General features: G+C 32.8%; 3 protein-coding genes across 5 annotated transcripts in view; 2 read left to right on the top strand and 1 right to left on the bottom strand.

Moving 5' to 3' along the window:
• Positions 1–14,246, top strand: part of LOC123657985 (ras-related protein Rab6) — a 23,793-nt gene extending 9,547 nt beyond the window's left edge. Inside the window, exons 4-6 of the mRNA XM_045593466.1 lie at positions 9,841–10,046; positions 11,876–11,942; positions 13,879–14,246. Coding sequence (XP_045449422.1) covers positions 9,841–10,046; positions 11,876–11,942; positions 13,879–13,946 — 341 coding nt within the window. The 3' untranslated portion in view covers positions 13,947–14,246. The remainder of the gene's footprint in view (positions 1–9,840; positions 10,047–11,875; positions 11,943–13,878) is intronic.
• Positions 1–25,104, top strand: part of LOC123658013 (low molecular weight phosphotyrosine protein phosphatase-like) — a 479,256-nt gene that overhangs the window by 144,726 nt on the left and 309,426 nt on the right. The window lies entirely within an intron of this gene.
• Positions 21,572–25,104, bottom strand: part of LOC123657931 (neurogenic protein big brain) — a 112,253-nt gene continuing 108,720 nt past the window's right edge. Inside the window, exons 4-6 of the mRNA XM_045593420.1 lie at positions 23,324–23,670; positions 22,500–22,687; positions 21,572–21,720 (exon numbers count right to left, since the gene is read on the bottom strand). Coding sequence (XP_045449376.1) covers positions 21,572–21,720; positions 22,500–22,687; positions 23,324–23,670 — 684 coding nt within the window. The remainder of the gene's footprint in view (positions 21,721–22,499; positions 22,688–23,323; positions 23,671–25,104) is intronic.

Here is a 25,104-nt window from a genome sequence, read left to right on the forward strand (position 1 = left end):
AATTGTATTTTCGAAAAACGTAATTTATGATTTTGTGGTAAAATTAAAATTTCCTTTATATGGTTTTTAGTTGTGCTAATTGGACACTAATTGTTTCGTCAATGTCAAAACCCAATGCAGAATGAGCAATGAAATCTTCATTCAGTGTAGTCGAGAATCTAACTTATTTATGTAACATGGAATTTTTAACTATATGTAGCATTTCCACAGGTTCGATATCTAACATTGTCAAACTACGAACAATGAGCTTAGACACACTTTTCACTGAATATTTTTCCAAAGGTAGAATTCAGCAGATATATACGTCGAAAACATTAAAGTATACATTTACTCAATACAAACTCCGTTAGAAATCTTTTTTTTTTTTTTTTGGTAAGCTTTCGTACACCAAATCTCCATCTATTATTATTAGTAAGCAAAATCAGAGATTTGTCCTACTTGTTAGACATTTCTTATCTATCGCTATGTCTTGGTCGTAAAGGCGTGAAGAAAAGTTTTTTTTTTATTTAATTAATACAAATATTACGCAGTTTTAAAGAATAAATGTCATTAATTTGACTCATATTGATCTTTATCTGCTTCGAAGCCGTTATTTACATAATTTGATATGCTCAGCTGTTATAAAGTCGGCCTTATTCTCACTTTTATTTTATTGAGTCGGTGGCTCGCATTCAATATTCATTTGACTCGTTTTTCACATTTTTATACGTTGATACGAACAAAAGGTTTTATGCCTGTTGTATGGAATACGCAGATGTTTATAATAGTAATTCTCTTAATTAGACGTGTATTATGTATCTCGGCGGTAAATACATTTAAAATCGTCTTATAAATTCCATTCAGTATTTACAAAAAATTCAGATTTCATATCAGTCGAAATTCGCCGAGTCAGCTATTTAAATATAAATTTAACTTTTACTCCATTTCAAATTTCGTTAATTAAAATTTTGTACGAGCAAATTAAAATATTTCATTCAATTTAGAGACCGATACATTTAAAGTTAACTACAAAAAATTACCTTGACCTAAAAATACATTATTTTGTTAAACCCGTATTATAACATTTTTTTTAATACTGAATGGAATTTATAAGACGATTTTATATGTATTTACCGCCGAGATACATAATATACGTCTAATGAAAAGAATTACTATTATAAACATCACTGAAAAAAATGTGATACTAAAATCGTAAGAAAAATATATAACGTGTAAAAAATATATAAAGTGACGTAATATCAGTCACACGACTGTATAATAAATTTTTAAAATTAAATATTACTGGTAAACTTTTTTAAAATTATTTATGTAATTTTATACTGTCGACAAAAATAAATAAAGACATATGTATGTGCGCCTCTGATATACCTACACATTTATATTCGAATACAAGACTACTTTCAAGAAATATTCCATTCAATGATTCCTACTTGTTTTACAACCATAAATCTCAAGCAGACTTATCGATTTTGTTGAAACATAAGTTAGGAATTGTAGGCGGAGAACAGATTAAGTGAAAAAACGAATGAGTTTAGTCTATTTCTGTTGGCAAAATGAACGAACCGATATGCTTCACTTTTTTCTATGTTCTCGAAGTGTATAGGTAAAATTAAATCTCCCAAGACGGTAAGAATCGTGTTTCGAGAATCAGGCATACCTTACACCTAGACATTTGCCATGTACAGGGATTGAACCTGCCTCGGCTGGCGCATCGTCCAGTTGCTGTATAAACATATTTAAAATTCTTGTCTCTAAAACGATTTTTTGTTGTTATAATTACCAAAAGTGTTTTAATATTAATTTATACTTAGATAAAATATTTGATTACGAAGTGTATGTCTACAGTTTAACATTTTTGAAATGCTAATCAATGTCGTATCACAGTAATTCAAAATATTATATATATAGTTTATTTGCTCTCTTATTAGGGAAAATTTAGAAATAAGCTCTATAATAACACAGTTCCGCTACCACCTTGGAACTTAAAAAGCCGAGCGGTGGCGGGATAACCATCCAACTACTGGCTTTGAAATACACAGGCCGAAGACGGGCAGCAGCGTCTTCGGTGCGACAAAGCCAGTACTGCGGTCACCAACCCGCCTGCCCAGCGTGGTGACTATGGGCAAAACACATGAGTTCACGTTATTTTTGGCGTAAACTTGTGGAGGCCTATGTCCAGGAGTTGACTGTATAGGCTGTAATGAAGCTCTATAATAATTATCGTGATCGATAAATCTTGAACTCACTTGTTTGTTTGCCAATTTTAATCAATAATGTACAACACAGTTTTGCCAAGAGCACGCCACGTGTCAGTTACTTATTACCGTACACTATATTTTTACATCTCGTTGTGGGTGCTCAATGCGTGGCCTCTCTAAGCTCGAGAGTCGGTGGGCGGTGGTCAGCGTCAACCACACCTTATTGATTAAACATTTTTTTCTTGTTTTTTTTTTTTTTTTGTAGTTACTAATAATATTTTTACCGCTTGCTGGTTACTGAGAGGCCTTATCACCAGCTGACCAGTATCACAGATTGCGGAGAGTATTGTCGGAAAAATAGCTATCTATATAAATAAGTTAATATAGCTTTTTAACCGACTTCCAAAAAAGGAGGAGGTTCTCAATTCGACTGTATTTTTTTATTTATTTATGTATGTTACATCAGAACTTTGACCGTGTGGACCGATTTCGACAAATTTTTTTTTAATCGAAAGGTGGTGTGTGTCAATTGGTCCCATTTAAATTTATTTGAGATCTAACAACTACTTTTCGAGTTATATATAATAATGCGTTTTTACTTGACGCTTTTTTCGTCGACCTACGTTGTATTATACCGCATAACTTTCTACTGGATGTACCGATTTTGATAATTCTTTTTTTGTTGGAAAGGAGATATCCCTAGTTTAGTACCATGATAAGGAAACCAGGATCTGATGATGGAATCCCAGAGAAATCGAGGGAAACTCTTAAAAATCCGCGATAACTTTTACTGGGTGTACCGATTTTAATAATTTGTAATTTAATCGAAAGCTGGTGTTTGTCATGTGGTCACATATAAAGTTTATTGAGATCTGATAACTACTTTTTGAGTAATCTTTGATAACGCGTAGTTACTTGACTATTTTTTCGTCCATCTACGTTGTATTACTTACTCGTCCATGTAATTGAAGTCGGTTTTTTTTCGTTTGCGAGCAAACACAATTATGTTTCTTAATAAACAAGTTGAAGGAAGTAGTAACCTTATAACTTAAATTAAATTTTGGAACATATAAACATTCTAAACTTGCACAGCTGTTGTACAGATTTAGCCAATTTCATCTAGATGGAGAGGGCTTCTCCGAATAGAAATGACTAAGTAGGTAATCGATTAGCTATCGTATACTTAACATTTAAACTCATACACTAAACTACAATTCTACAAGCGTTACATAAATTTGTCTTCGTGTGCACGAGTATCTTACACGTTAACAATCCAATTACAGTTAAATATTTGTTGTAGAGGATTTGTAGCCTAGAGACATCGTCTGCAAAAATTCTGTACCTAATTACAAAGAAAAAAAAAAGATCTCTGCTAGAATAAATAGTAAAAAAAAATACGTATTATTAAGCGTTCTGCTATTATGCATTAAGATTTTGTCATTCGACCATTTTCAACTTGTCGACTAGACTATTAGAGCAAAAGGCTGAGTAAATACTAAGTGGCATTCTCTCCTATACAACCTTTATGCCAAACAAAAATATTGTTTTATAATATTATTCTTTAAATGTATGTTATTGTTTATGTTTTAAATCTATATTATAGGATGAAAAAGATTTTCTTTAAACATTAAATATATATTTTATTAAAAAACATTGTTTATATAATCCATGTATAGTATTAAAGCAATTTCTTTCAATAAATTATAATAGTTTAGCGGTTTAGTCATGTTTTAACAGACTGACCCTATTATTTTCGCGCATATACTAAATACGGAATTCAAAATTATGCATACTTGCTATAAATATATGAATATCTTTTACATAATAGCAGGCAATTAGCTATTTAGTTATGATGAAAGCTCATTCGCTATTGTTTTATATTTGTATATAAAGTACCATTATGTATTACTTTACATCGTTGCAGTTCTCATCAACTGTCACAATACTATGTTCTATTATCTATTATTATTTTTATGTAATTTGAAAGAATTTGACTTTAAAAATGTCGTATAGAAATTAATTTGAAATATATATACAAGCCCGAAATAAATATAAATGAATTAAGATTTAAGAATTTGATTTATTTATTTTTGAAACTTGAATAGAATTTTTCTGATTATAAAGCCTATATAATTGCTTTATAAATAAATAAAACATATATTTACGTAAAAAACAATCGCTGAAATGTTTTGTAAGTACACGTATAACTTCTAACGAATGCACGGAATTAAATAAGTCTTTTTTTCTGTATTCCTAAGGTAGTACAAAGTTCGCCGGGTCAACTACTATTATATAAATATTATACCCAGACTCACACCGATAGATTAGACAGAATATAAATAATATATTTATAATCCTCATACTTCCCATAATTCTAAATCGTAAAGCGGGTATCATTGCCATCTGCTCAACCAGGCAAATCAAAGTTTAATAAATATACCTAGTTTAATTCCTAGTTTCTTATCTGTATTTTGATAATAAATAAATATATTTTATCTAGATCAAAAACTGTGCCTCGTTATCTGTAACCGTACCTTATCAGCAGCTATTGCGAGCGAGTCTATATTATATTGTTTCTCATCTTAACTTGTTTTTTCATCTTTGCGCAATCCGTCACGAACTATGTTGAATAAAATATCGCTAAGCAACAAAAGACTGGATTACAGCGGATCGGTTGCATGCACCTGAAATACTGAAAGTATGCCAATGACCTCGTCAAGAAGGTTGGATTCCGAATAGATGTTGCTTACATACATACATACATATGTAATATGTATATATAACATTCTTTTGTTATTGCTCGATTAACCGCAGATATTTATTAATTCTTATACCATTATTGCTGCTGTTAGACTCTGCTGGATGCCGGACTCTGCAGGCCTTGATGGTTTTGATTTTTATATGTGATTGTCTTATTGTAAAGTTGCTGTATTGTAAACTTACATACAATATTTTAAATGTACATATTTAGCTTTTCATATCATTAGATAAAATATGCTTACTACGAACAATTCCACTAAACTCAATTCTTACTTTTATAACTAAAAGTGAATAAAAAAGTCACCATTCATTCCTTCATTAAAAAATAAACCAATAATTTATAGAAATTTACTAAGATCTTATTAAGTCTTAATAATATCGTAGACGGTTACCTTGATATTTTGAATCAAGGAACAAAAGATTTTTCATATAAATTGCCGAAACGTTGTCTAAAAGTAAGACATTGCTCAATGAATTTCATAAATTTTTACATCGGTATGTATTTCAAATAAATTTATTCACTTTCTCGTGAGCGAAATCTTGAAACTGAATTTTAAAAGTAAATAAATAAGGTTTATAATTGAACTTGTGTCTGTTGGTGACAAACAAAGTATAATCTGTTTGTTCCTTCGTTCCCGCCAGTTCAAATATTTGCCACAAACCGCCCTTAGCTCGGCTTTATTGATATTAGCTAATTCTAACTTAGAGATTAGGAAATTAATTTGAAGGTTCAATTTGATTGTTTAATACTAACCACATGTTTAATATACATTGTTTTTTTTTTTCATTTTTAGCTATATTACATTATATTATCTACAAATAATTGTCATTTTTAACCGACTTCAAAAAAGAAGGAGGTTACTAAATTCGACCGTATATGTATATATTAAATGTAAGTTCGGGAAGAAAGTCGTTTATGAACCGATTTTGATAATTCTTTTTTTGTTGGAAAGGAGATATCCCTAGTTTTGTACCATGATAAGAAAACCAGGATCTGGTGATGCTATCCTAGAGAAATCGAGGGACACTTTCGAAAATCCGCATAACTTTTTACTGGGATTTTGATGATTTTTAATTTAATCGAAAGCCAATGTTTATTATGTGGTCACATTTAAATTTCATCGAGATCTGATTACAACTTTTGGAGTAATCTTTGATAATGCGTACTTGACTATTTTTTCGTCTACCTACGTTGTATTACTTGTCGATATAATTGAAGTTAGTTTTTCTTCGTTTGTCTACAAACGCAATTATTACATAAATTTTCTGTTGAGTTTTTAAACTTTCATAGTTACTGTTACTATGATTTATATGTAAAACGAGATACCTATCATATTTGTTGTGGGTATATTTGAGTTTTCCTCTATTAATAGTGGTATAATATATTATTGCTAGCACAATGATTACCTACTGGTGCGTTTTAAGTAGTAATAAAATTTTCTACCTCTAAGTAAGCCCTTAAGATTGATTTTGTATTATTCGTATAAGTAATAATAAAGGATTTGTTGTGAATTATTTAAAAATACTCATAAATTGACTACTTAAAAAAAATTACTAAACATTAACTTACAACACTAGTTCACTTATTGGAGCTTCCTTTTAAGCATGCTATATTATAGCCTGTATTATAAATTTTATCTGTTTATTTGTCTTATCAAAATATAATTTACTATATTTTTTCAAGTAATTAAGTATTATATTTTATTGCCAAGGTTAAAGATAATATTTTCGCTGCGTTATTTTGTTAAATATGTACCGTACAGTATTATATTAGACATTTTTTTTTTGTTTCACTTTATTGTTCAATAAAACAGTCTCGTTGGCTGCGTGCCGCCGCCCATTATAACAAAGGATAAAATATAGCTTAGGAAGAATCCCTTACGAGCCAAGAGGATGAAAGTCTTACAATATATCTGATATTTTAATTTAAAAAATTTATAATATTGTTCATGTGCCTGTCAAATATAACATTTTTTTTTTGCTTACGTTGAACGTCCCAGCTGTTTGTACTTCTTACGTTAAGAGTTGTTCTATTCGTTACTAATATGATTCTCATATATTTATACTGGATATACCGATTTTGATGATTTTTAATTTAATTGAAAGCCGATGTTTATCATGTGGTCACATTTAAATTTCATCGAGATCTGATTACAACTTTTGTAGTCTTTGATAATGCGTATTATACTCGACAATTTATTTGTCTACCTACGTTTTATTACTTGTCGATATAATTGAAGGCGGTTTTTCTTCGTTTGCACACACAACACAATTATTAGAGTTTTATTTTTAAATTATATTATAATGAAATGGAAAGGAAGACGGATGGAAAGGAGGACCAGTTATGTTATATTTATTTTTATCATACCTGCTCTTCAGTAATTTTTCGCTTTAGCACCGACAAGGGTATTCGTATAGCCGTTACTACGGCGTTGTACATAAAAAAGCCTGATATTGTATATTTACGAAAATTTAAATAACGCGATAAACACGTTTAATTGCTCGTTAAACTACAGAATTTTAATAATAATACGTGCTTATAATGAATGGTTCTTAGTTGTAAAAATACTGATTACATCAAAGCAAAAAAAGTGAAACTCGGTGCCTATTAGTTGATTTATATATTCAAGAATTTACTTAGATGTTTAACTAGAATTTTAATATAATTTTAGATATTGTTAAATAAATGAAATAAACAAAATCCACATTAAAACTTACTTCCGTAGTTCTCATTTTTTATGGTAATGTGTCTTTTTATAGTAAGGGTGATTACTCTAGAGACATACTTTATGTAATTAATACACGATGCTAATTTAATTTTGTTATTGATGATGGTATAGCGTAACCAAAACAAAAACGGAAAAATTGGTATGATTGCTATATTTCTAGTTATATTTTGTCAGCTTTTTGGATGACATATCATTACATAGTTTAGAACAAAGTTGCTTCCCGCTGTCTGTATGCTTAGATCTGCACCTGTGCGAAGCCAGGGCGGGTCGCTAGTATATATTCTTATAAAATGTATGGTTGCACTAAATTTGACTGTTAACATTTATTGACACGTGTCCTTAGAATGATAAAGAATATGCAAAACAATTTCGGACGGTCTTATCAAAATTGTTGACTGTTAACTGGTGGGGAATGAATGTATTACCGTACCTTAACCCCATCATATTACTAAACTTACGTAAATACATATACGTATACAAAATAAAATATGTATTCCATTTACTACAAACAATAAATAGTCAAATTGTTTTATTATTAAATTGCCTCAGAGAGGTGCTTGAAATATCGTTAAGATGCACCTGAAGCAATTGCAATTTCAGTCTTAAAGTTGCAGTATTTCGTCAGCATGACGTTGCAAAATTTGTGAAATTTGATATGTATGTACTTAAAGTAAGTTTCATTATATTAATGACATAATTATATTTAATGAATATTGTTTTTTTTCCGAAAAGACGAAAGAGCTGTTATACTGCCCGAGTAGAAATGTTTTCCTCTTCCTTAGAAGGACCGGACCAGGCATACCTGATCAGGACTAGATAAGGCATGTAACGCAGATGATTGGTCTGGACCTGATCAGGATGAGATGAGATTTCCTGATCGGGTCCAGATCAGGAAATCTCATCTCATCCTGATTAGCTGGTTTAGTCCGGTCCTTAAAAAAAACACGAATGTATTTTCTTGAAACAATTGTTTAACAAAAAAAAAGCGAATTGATCGTATAAATATGTTACTTAACACAATTATTATGATATTTTTTCCGTTTATTTTTTCAATGTATTATTTATTTATGTTTTTACTTTAAATATTAATTATTTTTATTTATTTGTATGTTATTAATTAATTATTATTATTAATTAAATTTTATTTACTAACTTCTAATAATTAACTACTAATTAACTATTTCCTATTACTTACGACTGCTCTACTGTGTAGAAATGGACTCCTCGCTAGACTGTCCTGATAACTGTATATATACTAAGTGCGCCTAAAAACATTAATAGCGCGATTTAGGCTCAGTTCGCGTAATTTCTTTCAGGCTATCCTGATCTGGACCGGACCGGGTCCTGATCCAGTATGCCTTACCATGATTACTTTACTACTTATGATATTAATATAAAGCTACTTAATACTAATAAGGCCTAATTTGCTAGAACTACTTACTGTCTTGCATGTAGCTTATATAAATGGTATTTTAAGAATAGCATCGTACTTGTTTCCAATATACGAGTATGTTATACAATTAATTAGTTTTAAATATTTTACAGCATTTATCGTGAACCATTTCGATTAACCCGTTATTGTAGGGCGTATTAGAATTTCGATAAATTTACGCTGGATATCGTTGCGTCGGATCGTGTCGCGTCATTGTCAAGAGAATGGTACATGAGATTCTCTACTATGTCAATTCTGTTCTTGAATCTAGTATAAGTATACTTTATATGTACCTTAGTGCCTACAAATCGATTGTCTAGCACCGACCGTCTATTGGTATTGACGTTTGAAACCGCTGAGCAATGAATATTGATCCCTAATGACCTCAATTTCTTTCTCTTCGATTAGGTATAGTCAAGGTTTTTTTTTTATTATTTCTGCCGATCGACTCGTTGTCTGAATAGTAGACCAGTGTCTGAATAGTGTAGTAGAATTTAAGTCTCTCATGATTAAATTAAGTTTCTTTATGAGTAAGACTTTGAAATGCAAGAACACGTCCTCAATAAATAGGTTTAAGAAAAAACATAGTTTGTAAATTTATTTGACGTTTATTTTCATTTGTTTGAGGTAGGTGCAATGAAAACCTAAGATATTCACCAAAAAGATTGTCTGAATGTTATCACCGGACACAATTATTCACCGATCCTTTTCTTACCTTCAGATGCAAATTCATTCCACCAAACGTCGAAATGGATCGACGACGTCCGCACGGAGCGCGGCTCGGACGTGATCATAATGCTTGTGGGCAACAAGACGGATCTGTCGGATAAGCGGCAGGTGTCCACCGAGGACGGCGACCGCAAGGCGAAGGAGCTCAACGTTATGTTCATCGAGACCAGCGCGAAGGCTGGCTACAATGTCAAACAGGTAATATTTATGATAATTTTTAATTTGTTTTTATTGAGGTATAGGGTATATAAAGAAAAATCCTGCTTAAATCTGGAACAGCCCGACCGGGGAAGTACCTTTACCTTACAGAAGATTACAGTTAAATAACGCTGATCTTAAGTAGTGTTGTGTTGCTGTTGTGAGTAAGGTGGCCGGGGGTCCTGGGGAGGGTGGGGGTAGGTTCAACAACGCGCTTGTGATGCTTCTGGTGTTGCAAGCGTCTATAAGCTAGGGTAACCGAATACCATAATGAGACCAGTACGCTTGTTTGCTGACCACTTTGTTAAAAAAAAGAATCCCACATTGCTGTACATAGGGTATTCCAGTAGATTTCTATCATTCACGATCCTGTGCTGCCAGATCTATTGTCCACGAAACGCAAGATTGGCAGCTCTAGCGACCGAAAAATAGCCTCATTTTGGTTTTTTATTTTTGAAAAAACAAATAAATCTAGTTTACAAAAATGAAGAATTAAAATATACAAAATATTTACTTAGTTTTTTCATTAAAATAAAATTAGTGAATTAATTACGGATGTACACACAGACTGATGATTCAACTTCAAGATTCAACGGAACTCCACAATGTCAGACGTCACAGGAAAGATACATATTGCCTTTGTTTATATTCAGAAACGAATACATAAAAATGATTTTTCTGCTATTGATGATACGGTTATCTTCAATGGCTGGCACTTGGCTGTATCAGCTATTTTTATCAACATCGTTTTATTTTAATTTTTCCAGACAACTCTATTTGCCGAAAGTGTCTGCTTGATGATGTAATAGTAAAGTAGCAGACAGGTTTAATCGTTATTTTTTTTTAACCAATTTTTTGTTTACACTTTTTCACTGTAATAACAATGAGTGGTTTGGGTTGTAGAAAAATGCTCAAAGAAATACAAGCTACAAAGCTTATATTTTAAGTGAAAGTCTCAGTCCAGTTTATTTCTAGAAATATTACTTTCGATTTCAAATTCCACAAAAAGAACAAATGTCAAAATAATTGTGATTGCTCGCGAACGAAAAAAAAAATTACAATTACATCGACCAGTAATATGTAGGATGGTAGACGAAAACATTATTAAAGATAACTCAAAAAGTACTCATCAGATTTTAATCAAAATGTCTGACCATGTGACAAGCACCAGCTTTTGATTAAAAACGAATCATTGAAATGGGCCTACTTAGTAAAAAGTTATGAGGTATAATGTAATGACGATCGACGAAAACATAGTCAAGTAAATACTCATTATTAGAGATAAAAAGTATTATTCAGATTTCGATCAATTATAAATGGGACCACATGACAAGCACCACCTTTCGATTATAAAAAGAATCAGCGAAATTGGTCCGCACGTCGGTCGGATTGGTCGATGAATTTTATTGAAGTCGACCACAATATAAACACAATTAACATAATTTCAAATATTTGTATGGGTCACGTAGATGTTTGGTCTGGTATGGGTGTGTTCATGTTTTATGTTTTCTGACTCCTGACACATTTTTTTAAAAACCATTTAGATGACAAACAAGCGCGTGTCCCACTTGATATTAAACAGTTATCAGCGCCAATATTTCTCCTATATGAGAAAAGGCCAATGCCCAGCAATGGGGTGTTACAGGCCGAATTGAAAGATCGTTCGATCGATAGCCTAATAAACGCTTATCGTACCAGGAGAAACAAAGCGATGCCAACCCTACCCCCCTATACCCCTATCTTTTAACACAGTGGTCTCTGGAAAGATTTCATTCTCCTTATGCTTTCTTAGTTTGATGTATTTATTTATTATTAATTTATTTTTACAGTTATTCCGACGGGTAGCTGCCGCGTTGCCCGGCATGGACTCAGCCGAGAGCAAGCCACCAGAAGACAGTATCCTTTTTAACAATAATTTAAAATTTATTTTTTATAAGTTGCCAAATATTCTATATAAACCAGTATTAAACGATTTTTTATTAACAAAGTCAAATTTGACATCTTGTATTTCCCATTTCCACTTGTGATATGGTCAATCTACATATGTCCTCACTCAACCACGTTTCCCATATACATATATAACTATTTATGTATGTATATGTATTTATGTATGTATATGTATTTACTATATTTTTTGTCTTTTTGGCAACTTGTAAAAAAAATATGCTATACATTATTAACACGTCATAAACATCACGCAGTCCATACAAGCACCGAACACGATTTGTGCAATGTCGTTTTTTAAAATGTGTGACTACCCGCTAAAATGGTATTTTTTACGGCTAAGATTAATACGGTGGTATTTTAACTCATTTAAAATGTTTTTTATTTTGGGGTGTTTTTATTAATTTTGTGTGAATTTAGCTATATTACACAAATTATAAATGAATATAATTTATTATCCATATATAATGATTAAAACCTTTTTCATCTTGATAATGGATTCTGGACGCAATTATAAAACAAATTACAAAAAAAAATATCGGAATTTAAAAATAGAAAAGTGTTAGTTTTGTGGCTAACTTCACACGTATCGACACGGCCATGATATAGTGACGTCCCGCGGATTCGCCTTGGGTGGTGGTTAATTAGAAGCTAACGAGTGTTGTAAGTAAAGTTAACATTACTAATGTCTTTGTAATTGTCTATTTACCTCGCTAATGTATTCGCACCTTCCTTCGCTTCTCATTATATACCGATATTGTTTATTATATATTTATTTATGTACTCAAAATTGCATGATTTTGTTATATTCCTATAAGCCGTACCAATGTTTGTCTTGTCCTGGATTGCAATGTATACTCGACACAGAATTTTGTTCTACGGGGGCAGTTGTGTGTAACACATTTATTGACAACTTTTCATATTATGTACATTAAATTACCTTAAACAATTTGTTCTTATTAAATATACTAAAAAATAAAATTCATGAATAGTAGGGAAACTATTTGTACAATTAATGTAATATGCTGATTCTTTTTCAAAATTTTCTCATTGTAAACTATAAAATAATTATATATTTTATTCCAATGAAACTTTAAAACATCACATACATAAATACCTGCTTAAATGAAATAATTAGTAAATGTCAATTAAAAGTGTTATTTTGAAGTATGTAGGTTTGAAACGGAAACTTTCCATTGCATGTTGCATGACGTTATGCTATTTCATTTTTTTTTTATAGCAACAAAGGATTATGTTTTGTTTTAATCTGGCTTGAATTGTCATTTTCATTGTCATGGTTCTTGTAAGTACCGATGTCGGGTCACATCGACATCAGAATAAATTATAAAAAAAAAATTATATAATATTTTTTTGTAAAATATTGTTATCAATTGACATTTATTTTCGGTCTTGCCACACGTGTATCTTATACACGTGATTTTGAATATTACATAAAAAGAAATTTTTTGACAGTTGACAACTTATGCTTAGTGCAAGGAATAGTCGTAGTGCTTGTGACCCATTTAGGTATTTAAATTTCTCTTAGAACTTAATTTAACTTATTATTATTTAACCCTCATCATAGCTTTAAATCTTTATACAGCTTTACACTTTAAACTTTTATATTTATATATTTCCTTGTCTTATATCTGAAGGATTTTCCTTTAATTTTATAGATGGTTATACATTGATTTAGTTTTGTCTTCTATAATCTTTTAGAACTGTATCGATAAAGCGACTATGTATAATCTAACTACCTCTTTAGATAACAATTAAGATATTACTGAAAAATTAGCAAGACGCTTTATCAATACTATATTAAACAATCGATTTATATTGTTTTTCTTCCGTAGAATATTATTTATTTTCCTTAATGATATGTGTTCAGTGCACGAGGTGATCCTGAGACAGGCGCCCGGGGACAGCAAGGAGCCGGACAACGGATGCGCCTGCTAGACTACTATACCCTAAGTCGGTCCGGTACGAAGCAACGTTCGTTACTTCTATTACACACGTTTAATGCTGTTATAAATCGTCTAAATGTACTTTAACACTTCAAATTTATGTATTTCCAAGGTGTTGTAGCGGGGTCATTTTGACCCCGTGACTATGTATGAGACAACGTTGATAAATCTGTGCCGACCAGGTTACATGAAAAGAATGATTCAAAATTCGCACATGAAAACGGTAAAGTTGGCATTTTAGACGGACGTCATACTACTGTGTTTGATGTGTTAGTAAAAGTTCCAAAAAGTTTTCTATGTTTTTTTTTTCTGTTTTGTAAGTATTGAGAGAGGTCATTCTGAAGTACACCATTGGATTATTTTTGTTCATTCATATACTTAAACTTATTTGTAAATGAGAACATAACAGAGGATGTTTTAAGCAAAGATAGTTTAAAGTAACAAACGTTGCTATATGTATCCTTGTCGCTCTGGATGATATGTAAAATAAAACAGGCAGCTCTGATGAATAAGAAAACGTGAAATATAATCAAAATTTGAACTTAATTAATTTACTTTTTACTTTTATAACTAAAATAATATATGGAACCAAATGCTCAATTTTAATAATTTTTTTTTCGAATTATTTTGAGATCATTCAGTGCGACAAACTGATCTGAGATGTTTCTGTGCTTTTGTGTGTTAGCATTTAAAGTGATATTAGATTTTAATGTACATTCAGCATCAGTGGTATTGCACAATTGTGCTTGTGATTCGCCTCGACCGTTTCAATGCGTTTAGCCGTGTACGAATCGCGTTTCTGTGTATGCATATATTGTATACTAGTTGTGCCTCGCGATTTCACCCGCATTAACTTGAGAATAGAACATACTAAAATGTTATATAGCCTATAGCCTTCCTCGGTGAATGGACTATCCAACACAAAAATAATTCTTCTGTTGGAATTAGTAAATCCTGAGATTAGCGCGCTCATTTAACAAACGAACTCTTCATCTTTATAATATTTGTTGACTAACCCGTTAGCGCAGCTTGTAGTACCCCGCCTTCTGCTCTGGGGGTTGTGGGTTCGATTTCCACCCCGAGTTTGGGTGTAATATATATTTATTTATATATGTAGTATTTATATGTATTTATTTCGAAAAAAAAACATGTAGCTATACCAGTCGGCTGTTACCTATAACACAAGCATTAAGTTGCTTACCTTAGGAACAGATGACGACCGTGTGTGTATGTTGCATTTATTTATTATTATTATTTTTAGTATAGATGTATGTAAAAAGTGTGCGTGCAGCCTGTTGTACGCATGTCACTGTGTACGCGTTCAACGTGTACGCATGTCACTGTGTACGCGTTCAACGTGTACCTATGTCGAAGAATCAGTGCGTTACAAAGCAATGTAGGATCACGTATATTAACTATTTTTTTTTTTGCGAACTGTTTGTAATTAAAACGATTCGAATATAAAAACCGGGTTTTAAAGTGTACGTAGATTAGAATGTATGTGTACAATGGAACGCGCAGTACGTACACGGCTCTCGATATAATTGTGAACACGGAAGCACGTCGCACGGCAGGAGCTTTTGTGTTGTCGCGGATTCGTTGTAGTCTATAAGACTGAGTAGTTGAGCCCTTGAGATTGGTGAATTACTTCAAAATCATACTTATGCTAGATGAAATTTATTTTGGATTGTATTTCCTTAGGTTTTCGCGATTATTTAGGGAACGAAAGTATTTTATACGTGTGTAAGTTGCGTGTATTAATATTTCACAATATTATCTCAGTGGTTAAATTTTTTGTTCAACTACCCTCGGTTGTTAAAAAATATACGTAATGAAAATTCGTTTAAAATAATTTCTTTCCGTAATATCGGATTTAAAATGTTCCTTAACAGTTTTGATGTATTTTTTGTATTAATTTACTGAATATATAACCAATCCTTCAAAGAAAATCTGCCCAGTGGGAGTTCAAGGAGCGGTTTCTGTTACATTTTTAATAATTTTAGGAAAAAGTGACATATTAAATAGCCTATGATTTATATATATGATTATAGAGGGCATAAATACGAATTCGAATGCAGTTGCTGAGAGTGAATGCGCCAAGCGTAAGCGTAGGTTTAGCGTTAAACTGCTCTATGGCTGTATATAGCGCCCGGCCGCGGTCACCGCAATATTACCAACCATGTCTTTAGTGCGCAACTTAACTTAAAATGAAAAAAAAAAAAAAAAACTTGGAACTGAATCAAAAATTTGAATTTGTATTTTTTTTTACGTTCTGGTTTTAAAATTATATATTCTATCTAGTATGATAATCAGTTAACAGAGGTGTCGCGGCCTATGTACATTAGTATTATTTATTTACTTTAGTGCTTAAGTACGAAATCTTATGATTCTTATATTTTTAACTAAAAAAATCTATTTAGTGAGATGTTCACTGCTAGCTTTTATCGGGATTATATGACATTTACAATTAATCTGAGAGTTCATTCCAGCTTTTATAACTATTAATGTATTCAATAAATTATTTTTACCTAAAAAAGCAAATACTTTCGAGTCTATCGATTTGAAAATGAAATAAAAAAAATTTACTTCATGTTTTAGTTTTGTAGTTATTAATTATATGAATAATGAGATTTATAATTATGCATATCTAATTTTTTTTTATAATAATTTACTGTACTTATTATTTACAAATTACTATAAATATTGCATCAGTTTTGTATTGATCACACATTTTGTATGAATCACACAAGAGTCAATAAAATTAAAGATCTAATTTTTAATAATATGTCTGTAAACACAAAATATTCGAAATATTTCTGATGCAATATTTTTCGTGTGTTATTTTTACCGGCCAATTTTATTTTGATAACACAGACTAAATATTGTGATTTCTTTTATCTAAGGTCGACTCGCATGGCAACACTAGCGTTACAAAGCGCCATGCCCGTCGTTTATATTACCGTTTTTAATTTGTAAATACCCGTATCTCACGCTGATATTTTGAATAAAACTTAAAATAATACTAATGTGTGGTTATTTATTTATATTTTCTCCCGACTACCAGAGAAGAAAGATAGTGTGTTTTAAGTGTATGAACGAGTGTGTATATATTTTCTTTCTCGTAACATTTAGCGTTCTTATAGTCATTTGTATCTAAGGGGCTTAAGATTAGTAATTTTTATTGTAGACTTATTTGAACACTGTCTTTTTTACTAATTTTAATTGTAACTAGTCTCTTGTTATTCTCTCTTTACTTTTACAAAGTTTTATAATTATGTTTCATAATTTTATTTTACTTTATTTGAGAATATAACAGCATAATTATTATTAATTTCGGACCAGATACACGAAATAATAACCTATACTAAACAAATAACATTTATTCACGAAAACAAGACTTATTGATTTTAACACTAGTCTATTGTCCTTCATTTATAATAATTTTTATCTTGTATAATCCAAAAAAAAAAAAAACAATATGCCTACATGTGTTGATGCATTCTACTTTTCCTTAACTCCCAGTAACAGCCGTGGACCTGCAGACTCAGTCGCCCATGGGATCCGAGCAGGAGGGCAATGAAAGTGGTTGCGTCTGCTGAACTACCCCCATAACCCTGACCTCCCCCACTTGCCCCCCAAAGCCCTCCCCGCCCCCCGTGTCCCGAAGCCCCCGCACGCATGCACCGCTACGGAGCTACGCGTACTACGAGAACGTTTCGCGCTTGCATTCACGGATCATTCAAATTGTTTCGACGTGTATGAGTTTATACGCACGCATATAAAGTACGTAGAATGTTAGACATGTATTTTGATGTAGTCGAGATGGGATTAGTTTTCGATAATTTCTCTTGAAATGTACTTTAGAGTTACAGATAGTGACGCTCTTAAGTGGATCGCAGATTTGTGATATTTCTTTTCGAGTATTTTACTATTTACGTGACGAAATACGTGATTTTAAATGTGAAATTTTTGATGTACTTCAGCGTCGCTTAATTTACTTATATGAACAGTAACACATAAAATAATAGGAAAGTTAAAGAGATACTTATTCGTCGCCTAAATCTTTGTGCCTTTGGAAAAAAATAAGCAGTCACTCGAGTATTATTTGAACGTTTTCTTTTACATATGTTTAGTTATTTATGTTAAAACATGGTATCAACGGGGCGTTATGTAGACGCCTCGTGAGCGAAGTTATTTACGGGACGGGGATGCAAGGTTGTAAGGCAAATATTTTGTATTATAAATGAACGAGCGATTGAAATGGTCTCGGACGCGATCTTTCATTCAGTATATATTTTTTTTTTGTTAATAAATTAATTTCATTCACTCGTTTATTATCTGTCGCGTCCGGATCCCGCTCGCGGCGAGAGAAACGATCTCTGAAATTGTGTACATAGTTTGTTATATTAATTTATTTCGAAACGTCTGCTCGACTCAGTAACGCGATCTCTACTGAAGTCAAGATTCAGTTTAAGAATTTAATCTTCATCTATAGTGATCGTATTGAAGCACAATTAGTATTTTAACTTGCTAGTTAATGTTAAGTTAGTCGATACGTTCGGTATGGAACGGTTGGAATTTCGTAATTTCGATATTAAAATACATATAAATATAATCAAGGTCATTGCCGATGTAGTTCAGACTTTTTTTCTTTTTTTACATAACTATAGTCAAATCTTTCTCGAAATCTGCACTTCGTGTTGTTGCATTCGAATGAACGAGCATGAATAAGAGTTTTTTATAGTGTTTTTTATGCAATAATGTTAGTGTCGATAACGAATAAGTAATTTACTTTGTAATGCAATGTGCTTTAGCTTCCTCAATAGATATCATTGTTTTACGGTTATTCGAATTTAGCATAATGTTCCGGATAATAAAAAAGCATTTTAAATACATACTGTTGTTTTTTTTTATTCTATTAGGAATTCCCATCTAAGAAGCAGTACAGTTATATGTATATAGCAGAACAGAAGTATCTATATATATAAATGAATGTTTGACTGTATGTCCTTTATAGAATCGCAAAATATGCATTTGATCATTAGTGTCCGAACGAAAGTTCGGTTTCAGTTTCGGCCGAGTTTCGGCCAAAAATAAAGTTTAAACGGCTGGTTTCGGTTTCGGCCAAAATTGGCCGAAACTTTAGCCGAAGCCGCTGATTACGGAAGTTGTCGTGCACGCTCACTTTACTTCGTTACCCGCGGCAACGCTTCAGATTGATGATTCTTCTAAGTACAAATACAAACCAGTTTTAATTAGGTAATAAGATTTCAAAATACCAATACTTAGTATTTATTATTTAATGAAACGGTAACAATTAGTGATTTGATTATTATTGATAACTGATAAACATTTTGCTATGAGAACTTAATTTGAAAAAAAAATATTTTCAATATTTTTTATATTATATTAAATAAATAATTACAACAAAATAAATATAGTATGTTTTCATGTCATGTCCTAATTAAAGCAGAATAATGGGTAAAATGCACAAAATTTCAATATTTTAAGGAATCGTATACTTGAACACGTGAGTTTCGGTTTCGGTTTCGGTTTCAGCCAAAACTGGAGCCACAGCCGAAAATTCGGTTTCGGTTTCGGCCTGAAAAAGTGAAAACTAACTTTCGGTCGAACACTATTGATCATGTCATGATCTTCAGCAAAGTGTTGTGCATGAGCCCACAAAGATTTCCGTGTTGGTACGACCAAAAAATAATAATAATAAAAAACGTAGTAACACGCGAAGTGTACAGCTAGTTATAAATAAAACAATGTATGTAGGTAACTTGGAAGTAATTTATTTATCAGTTATGTAGTGTACATTATCAAATGTTTACTGAAGGAAACAAGAAACTAGCTCTTTATATTGAATTAATTATGTTAAATGTATGGAACGATAGAAAAGAAAAAAAAACAACTAAATGCCGTATAAAAAACATTTTTTTAACAAATGTGTAAGACAATAGACAGCTACAATTTCTTCGGAGAACTAAATTAAGTTTGACACTTTTTTTACACACTAATTTTTTTTTTCAGAAGTATATACACACTTTAATAGTAAATTAAACTAAATTAATTTTGGAAGCCTTAAATAACAATGCGGAGGTAACAGTCTTATAAATTATGTTTTTTTTTTAAATGTGAGTATTTCGATATAGCAAGATCTTATGGAACATCATTATACATGGGGCAGATAACGTTGTAATGTTTTGCTACTTAAGTTATAGGAATATTTGGAATAAAGCTGGTATAAAAATGGAAATAAATTTACTCTTCAAGTGAAAGTCAAGTTGTTTGTAATCAATTCACTATTAAAGATAACCGATTAAACTAACTTTAAATTTGTACATTTTATCTTTAAACATTTCAAATCTATCTATTCGTTGTACAACTTCTTAAGATTAGAAATTCAAGATAATTAATAAATAAATACGTTAGCATATTGAAAACATACATTACTTTTTTTATTTAATACTTATATTTTGTATGATTTGGTATTCTCAGAGTATTTACACATTAAGTCTACTTACTATAACATTAATTATATTAAGGTAAACATTTACACGAATACATTATACATCAGAATCTTTCTTGTTAGAACATAATAAAACTTCTTTCAAATACCAAATTAATTGTAGGTACAGAAGCATCTTACTAGTAACACATCAGTAGGTTAGTCCCATACTTACAAGACAGATGAATGCTCTACCTAAAGTTATTCTAAAATAAAAGTTTGGCTGTGATTGCTTATAAAATAAACTTTTGGTCCTTCGAGCTACATAACAATTATTTTTATGACAAGCGTTACTTGTGTTCATTTTTATCCAAATAAAATTTTCGTATAAATATCATAAATTGAAGAGAAATATTTTATTTCCTATAATCCAATCTTAGTAAGTACAAGTAGTATAAAGATACAATTTCATAAGTAATTTTTAGTTCAATTGCAAATATTTTTTCTAATATTCATATGCAAATATAATTACAAATAATTTACAAAAAAGTTTTACGATTAAAAATCGCAATATATCAGACAAAACCTAGATATATTATTTTTAGAAAGTACAACCAACAGACTTATTTTATTTTATCATATTAATAGTAGGTATACGAAGAATCGAATTTTCATCAATTCATATTGCTTATTAATACTTCATGTGTATAATAGTTTATATGCCACTATGATTCTGAGCAGCTAATTAAATATATGAAACTTGATTCATATCATGGGGCACATGACCCGACTGGGTCCGAATATATCTGCTACGGGGAAAATTTATTTCGTTATTTAATAACACATTAACACGATTTAAATCCGAGTACATACTATAATTATAGGATAGTCGCTTTAATTTCGTGTTACAAAGACAAAAGTCCACGTCCAAGTACAGAACACTGTTCATCTTCCAAATCTCCACACCATTCAATACTATATCAAAAGGATAAAACCACCGTGGGGCACAAGTTTACATACGTTCCATACTCGAGGTCCACTGGGGCTTATATCCCCACACACTGGGTCAGAAGTGACGTCCATGCGGGGCACGAGCCTACACGCTTGTGAACCGACGCTCAGACGTCGAAGAGCAGCGCAATGTTGTGCTGCGAGGCGCGCCGCTAGTAGTGGTCGGGCGGGCGGTAGGCGCGCGCGGGCGCGAAGCTGCCGTAGGCGCTGTCCTCGGACGACAGCGGCCCGCGCCGGCTGCCGCCGTACACTGACTCGCGCCGTTCCTGCGCTGCGGCGCCCGGCGGCGTGTTTGCACATCCTTTCAAACGTTATAAAGCTTTTAATAGAAATATATGATTAACCATATTTATCGTACTATTTAATTTTAAAACAACAATTTTAGTCATTTTTGTGGTTGAAATTGAATTTAGATTATTGTAACCCCTAGTATATAAAGCATCATCTAACAATATTTAGAAATGAAAACGGTCACAAAATAATCCTGAAGAACTGGGTTTTTGAATATAGAATCGCTATTGTGTCGACAAAAGACATTCCTATTAAATTAAGTGGGGCGTAGCAGGAAATATCTTTCTTATCAGATTTTATCTCTTAAACCTGGGGCAGCCCCACTGGCGCTTTTACTAAAGATCACACACACAAGTCTGTCAAAGTCCACTGCTGGACATGGCCTCCACAACTTCGAACACCGATGACTTTTAACTATGATATGAAAATTGTATGAAAATTTTGGAATCCCTGTTTCAAACATACAATAGTTTACAATAACTTCCTATATAAATCATCGTTTTTTATTTAGAATTTTCAGCAGGGATAGCTATATTATACTGCTTTCATGCAGTGATGTGTTTCAGTAGTGACTAAGGTTGAACGTAACGTGTCTGTAATGCGTTTGAGATGCTTCTGATAATGTAGGCCACGATAAAAGAAGGACTAGCTACTAGCAGTAGTTATATATGTACATACAGACCGGTCCAGGTCGCACGCCATTGAACACGCTGCCTTATGCAGGATGTGGTTGTGCGTTGTGAACGTTCTATTTGATCAAGTAGTCTCCAGTAGTCGATGTATACATACCAGCTGGTCCAGGTCGCACGCCGTTAACCGTGCTGCCATATGCGGGGTCTCGCTGTGCATTGTGAACGTTCTGGTTGAGTGCGATGGAGTGCGGCGGCCGCAGTAGCGTCTGAGCGCCCACCAGCGCCGCGCCCGCCTGCGCCACACTCGCCACCGCGCCGCTGCTCTTGCTATATACTGACTGCGACCTGAATATTCATCATTGCTTGTTATTGTATTGATAAAACATAATATGCATAATTATATAAATTACAAAACAAAATATGTTAAGTTTTTAAACTGGGGCACTATTCGCGAATCGAACTTCACACGTCCAGACATAGACAACTTCTCTGGGCCCCAGAGAAGTTGTCTATAAAATTGACACATTTTTTTAAGGATGGTTTTTAAGATTTTCTATGGACCCTAAAAGGTATCAGTTAAAAAATCATTTTATCACTGACCAGTCATCAAATAAGCAAATTCGAATAGTTGAGTTTGCACTTCCATACAAGTTCGATTCTTAGAATCCGAATCTGATGATCGCCATAGTTTGCTCGATGAATGATATATATATCTACGAGTAATTGATTCCTCATAGTGGTTCTTCTAATTGTGCAATTAAGAATCATACAATCATCTCAATGAAAACTAATGTACTATCTATATATACATTAAATTATAGTTCACATAACAGCTACAATTCGATCAGCCGTTACAAAGTACACTTTAGATTAAGACAGAGTAGACTAATTTTACTAGAAAGCTACTACTATCTACTCATTCGAAGGCTTGATCGGCCTTAAAACATTAGTAATTACATTTGACATGTGGATCCGTCAGACCTGTGGAGAGTGTGGCGAGCAGGCGGAGGAGATCTGCAGTAGAGTGACTTAGTTCCGGAGTATAGTGGCTCCGTAGTATCTGGTCGAGGCGCAGCCGCAGAGCAGTAAGTCGGTGCGTGTCGATAGTGATGATGAGACGGAAAGGCCGGTTTGTCCAGTTCGTCTAGGTCTCTGGGTGAAGAGGCGCGAGAGTTGGAGTTAGCACGTGGTCTCCGTGTGCCCCATTCATGTAGCAAAGCACAGGCAATGCCCCCTCCGATGCCACCAACCCAGCAGACCCAATGGCTTTCCCAGCGAGACAGAACAAAGGACGGTCCTAAAGACCGTGCTGGATTCAGAGACGGCATCTGAAAAAGTAAAGAAAAATTCTATTAAATGTCTATTACTAGATCGTTCAATAAGTCCCGAGACTAACCTGGAAATGGCGCATATATTAAAAACTCTTTTGATTTTTAAAAAGTACTGGCTATCAATACAAGAATATGTGTCAAATTTTTAAAAATGGAACAATAAAATTATTGATTTTGAAACATTTATGTGACGCTACGGTTGTAATTTCGATACAATGGAAAAAAACGAGTTTCGCATGTTGATAAAACATTGTTTTTTAATGGGAAAAAATACCGTTGAAGCACAGCAATGGCTTATAAAATGTTATGCAGGATCAGCTCCCTCTAAAGCAACCATTTGTCGGTGGTATGCCGACTTCAAACGCGGTCGCATGGACACCAATGATGGGGAACGCTCAGGTCGTCCAAATGAAGCAGTGACTCAACAAAATATTAACCAAGTCCTCAAAATCGTATTGGAAGATCGGAAGGTAAAAGTGCGAGAGATAGCCGAGATAGTGAAGATTTCAGCTGGTAGTGTTTTCACTATTTTACATAAAAATTTGGCCATGAAAAAGCTTTTTTCTAAGTGGGTGCCGCGTTTGCTTACAACTAATCAAAAGGAACAACGTATCAATGATTCAGAGCGATGTTTGGCGCTGATGAATCATAATAAAAAGTATTTTTTACGTCGGTATGTAACAATGGATGAAACCTGGATATATCATTTCACTCCGGAATCCAATCGGCAGGCAGCGGAGTGGAGAGCGGCTGGTGAAAGCCGCCCGAAGCGTCCAAAGACTCAGAAATCGGCCAGTAAGGTTATGGCGTCTATATTTTGGGATTCGCATGGAATACTTTTCATCGACTACCTTGAAAAGGGGCAAAATATAAATAGTGACTATTACAGGTGCTTATTGGAGCGATTGAAGTACGAAATTGCGGATAAACGGCCTCACATGAACAAAAAGAAAGTGGTGTTTCACCAGGACAACGCGCCTTGTCACAAGTCCGTGAGAACGATGGCCAAAATTAACGAATTGGGCTTCGAATTGCTTCCTCATCCCCCTTATTCGCCAGACTTGACCCCCAGCGATTACTGGCTGTTTGCAGACCTTAAAAAAATGCTTCAGGGTAAGAAATTTGACTCAAATAGTGAAGTTATCGCAGCAACGGAGGCTTATTTTGAAGCCAAAGACAAATCGTTCTACACACATGGGATAGAAAAGTTAGAAAAGCGTTGGAGGGACTGTATCGCTCTTGGAGGAGACTATGTTGATGAATAAAAATTAATTTTATAAAAAAGACCTTTTTTTAGTACTTAGTCTCGGGACTTATTGAACCACGTGTTAATTTGATAAAAAAACATAAAATAAAAAATAAAAAAAAAATATACACGGTCGAATTGAGTAACCTCCTCCTTTTTTGAAGTCGGTTAAAAACGGTAGTTAT

The sequence above is a fragment of the Melitaea cinxia genome, chromosome 1 (genome assembly GCF_905220565.1).
Source record: "Melitaea cinxia chromosome 1, ilMelCinx1.1, whole genome shotgun sequence".
Lineage (NCBI taxonomy): Eukaryota > Metazoa > Arthropoda > Insecta > Lepidoptera > Nymphalidae > Melitaea > Melitaea cinxia.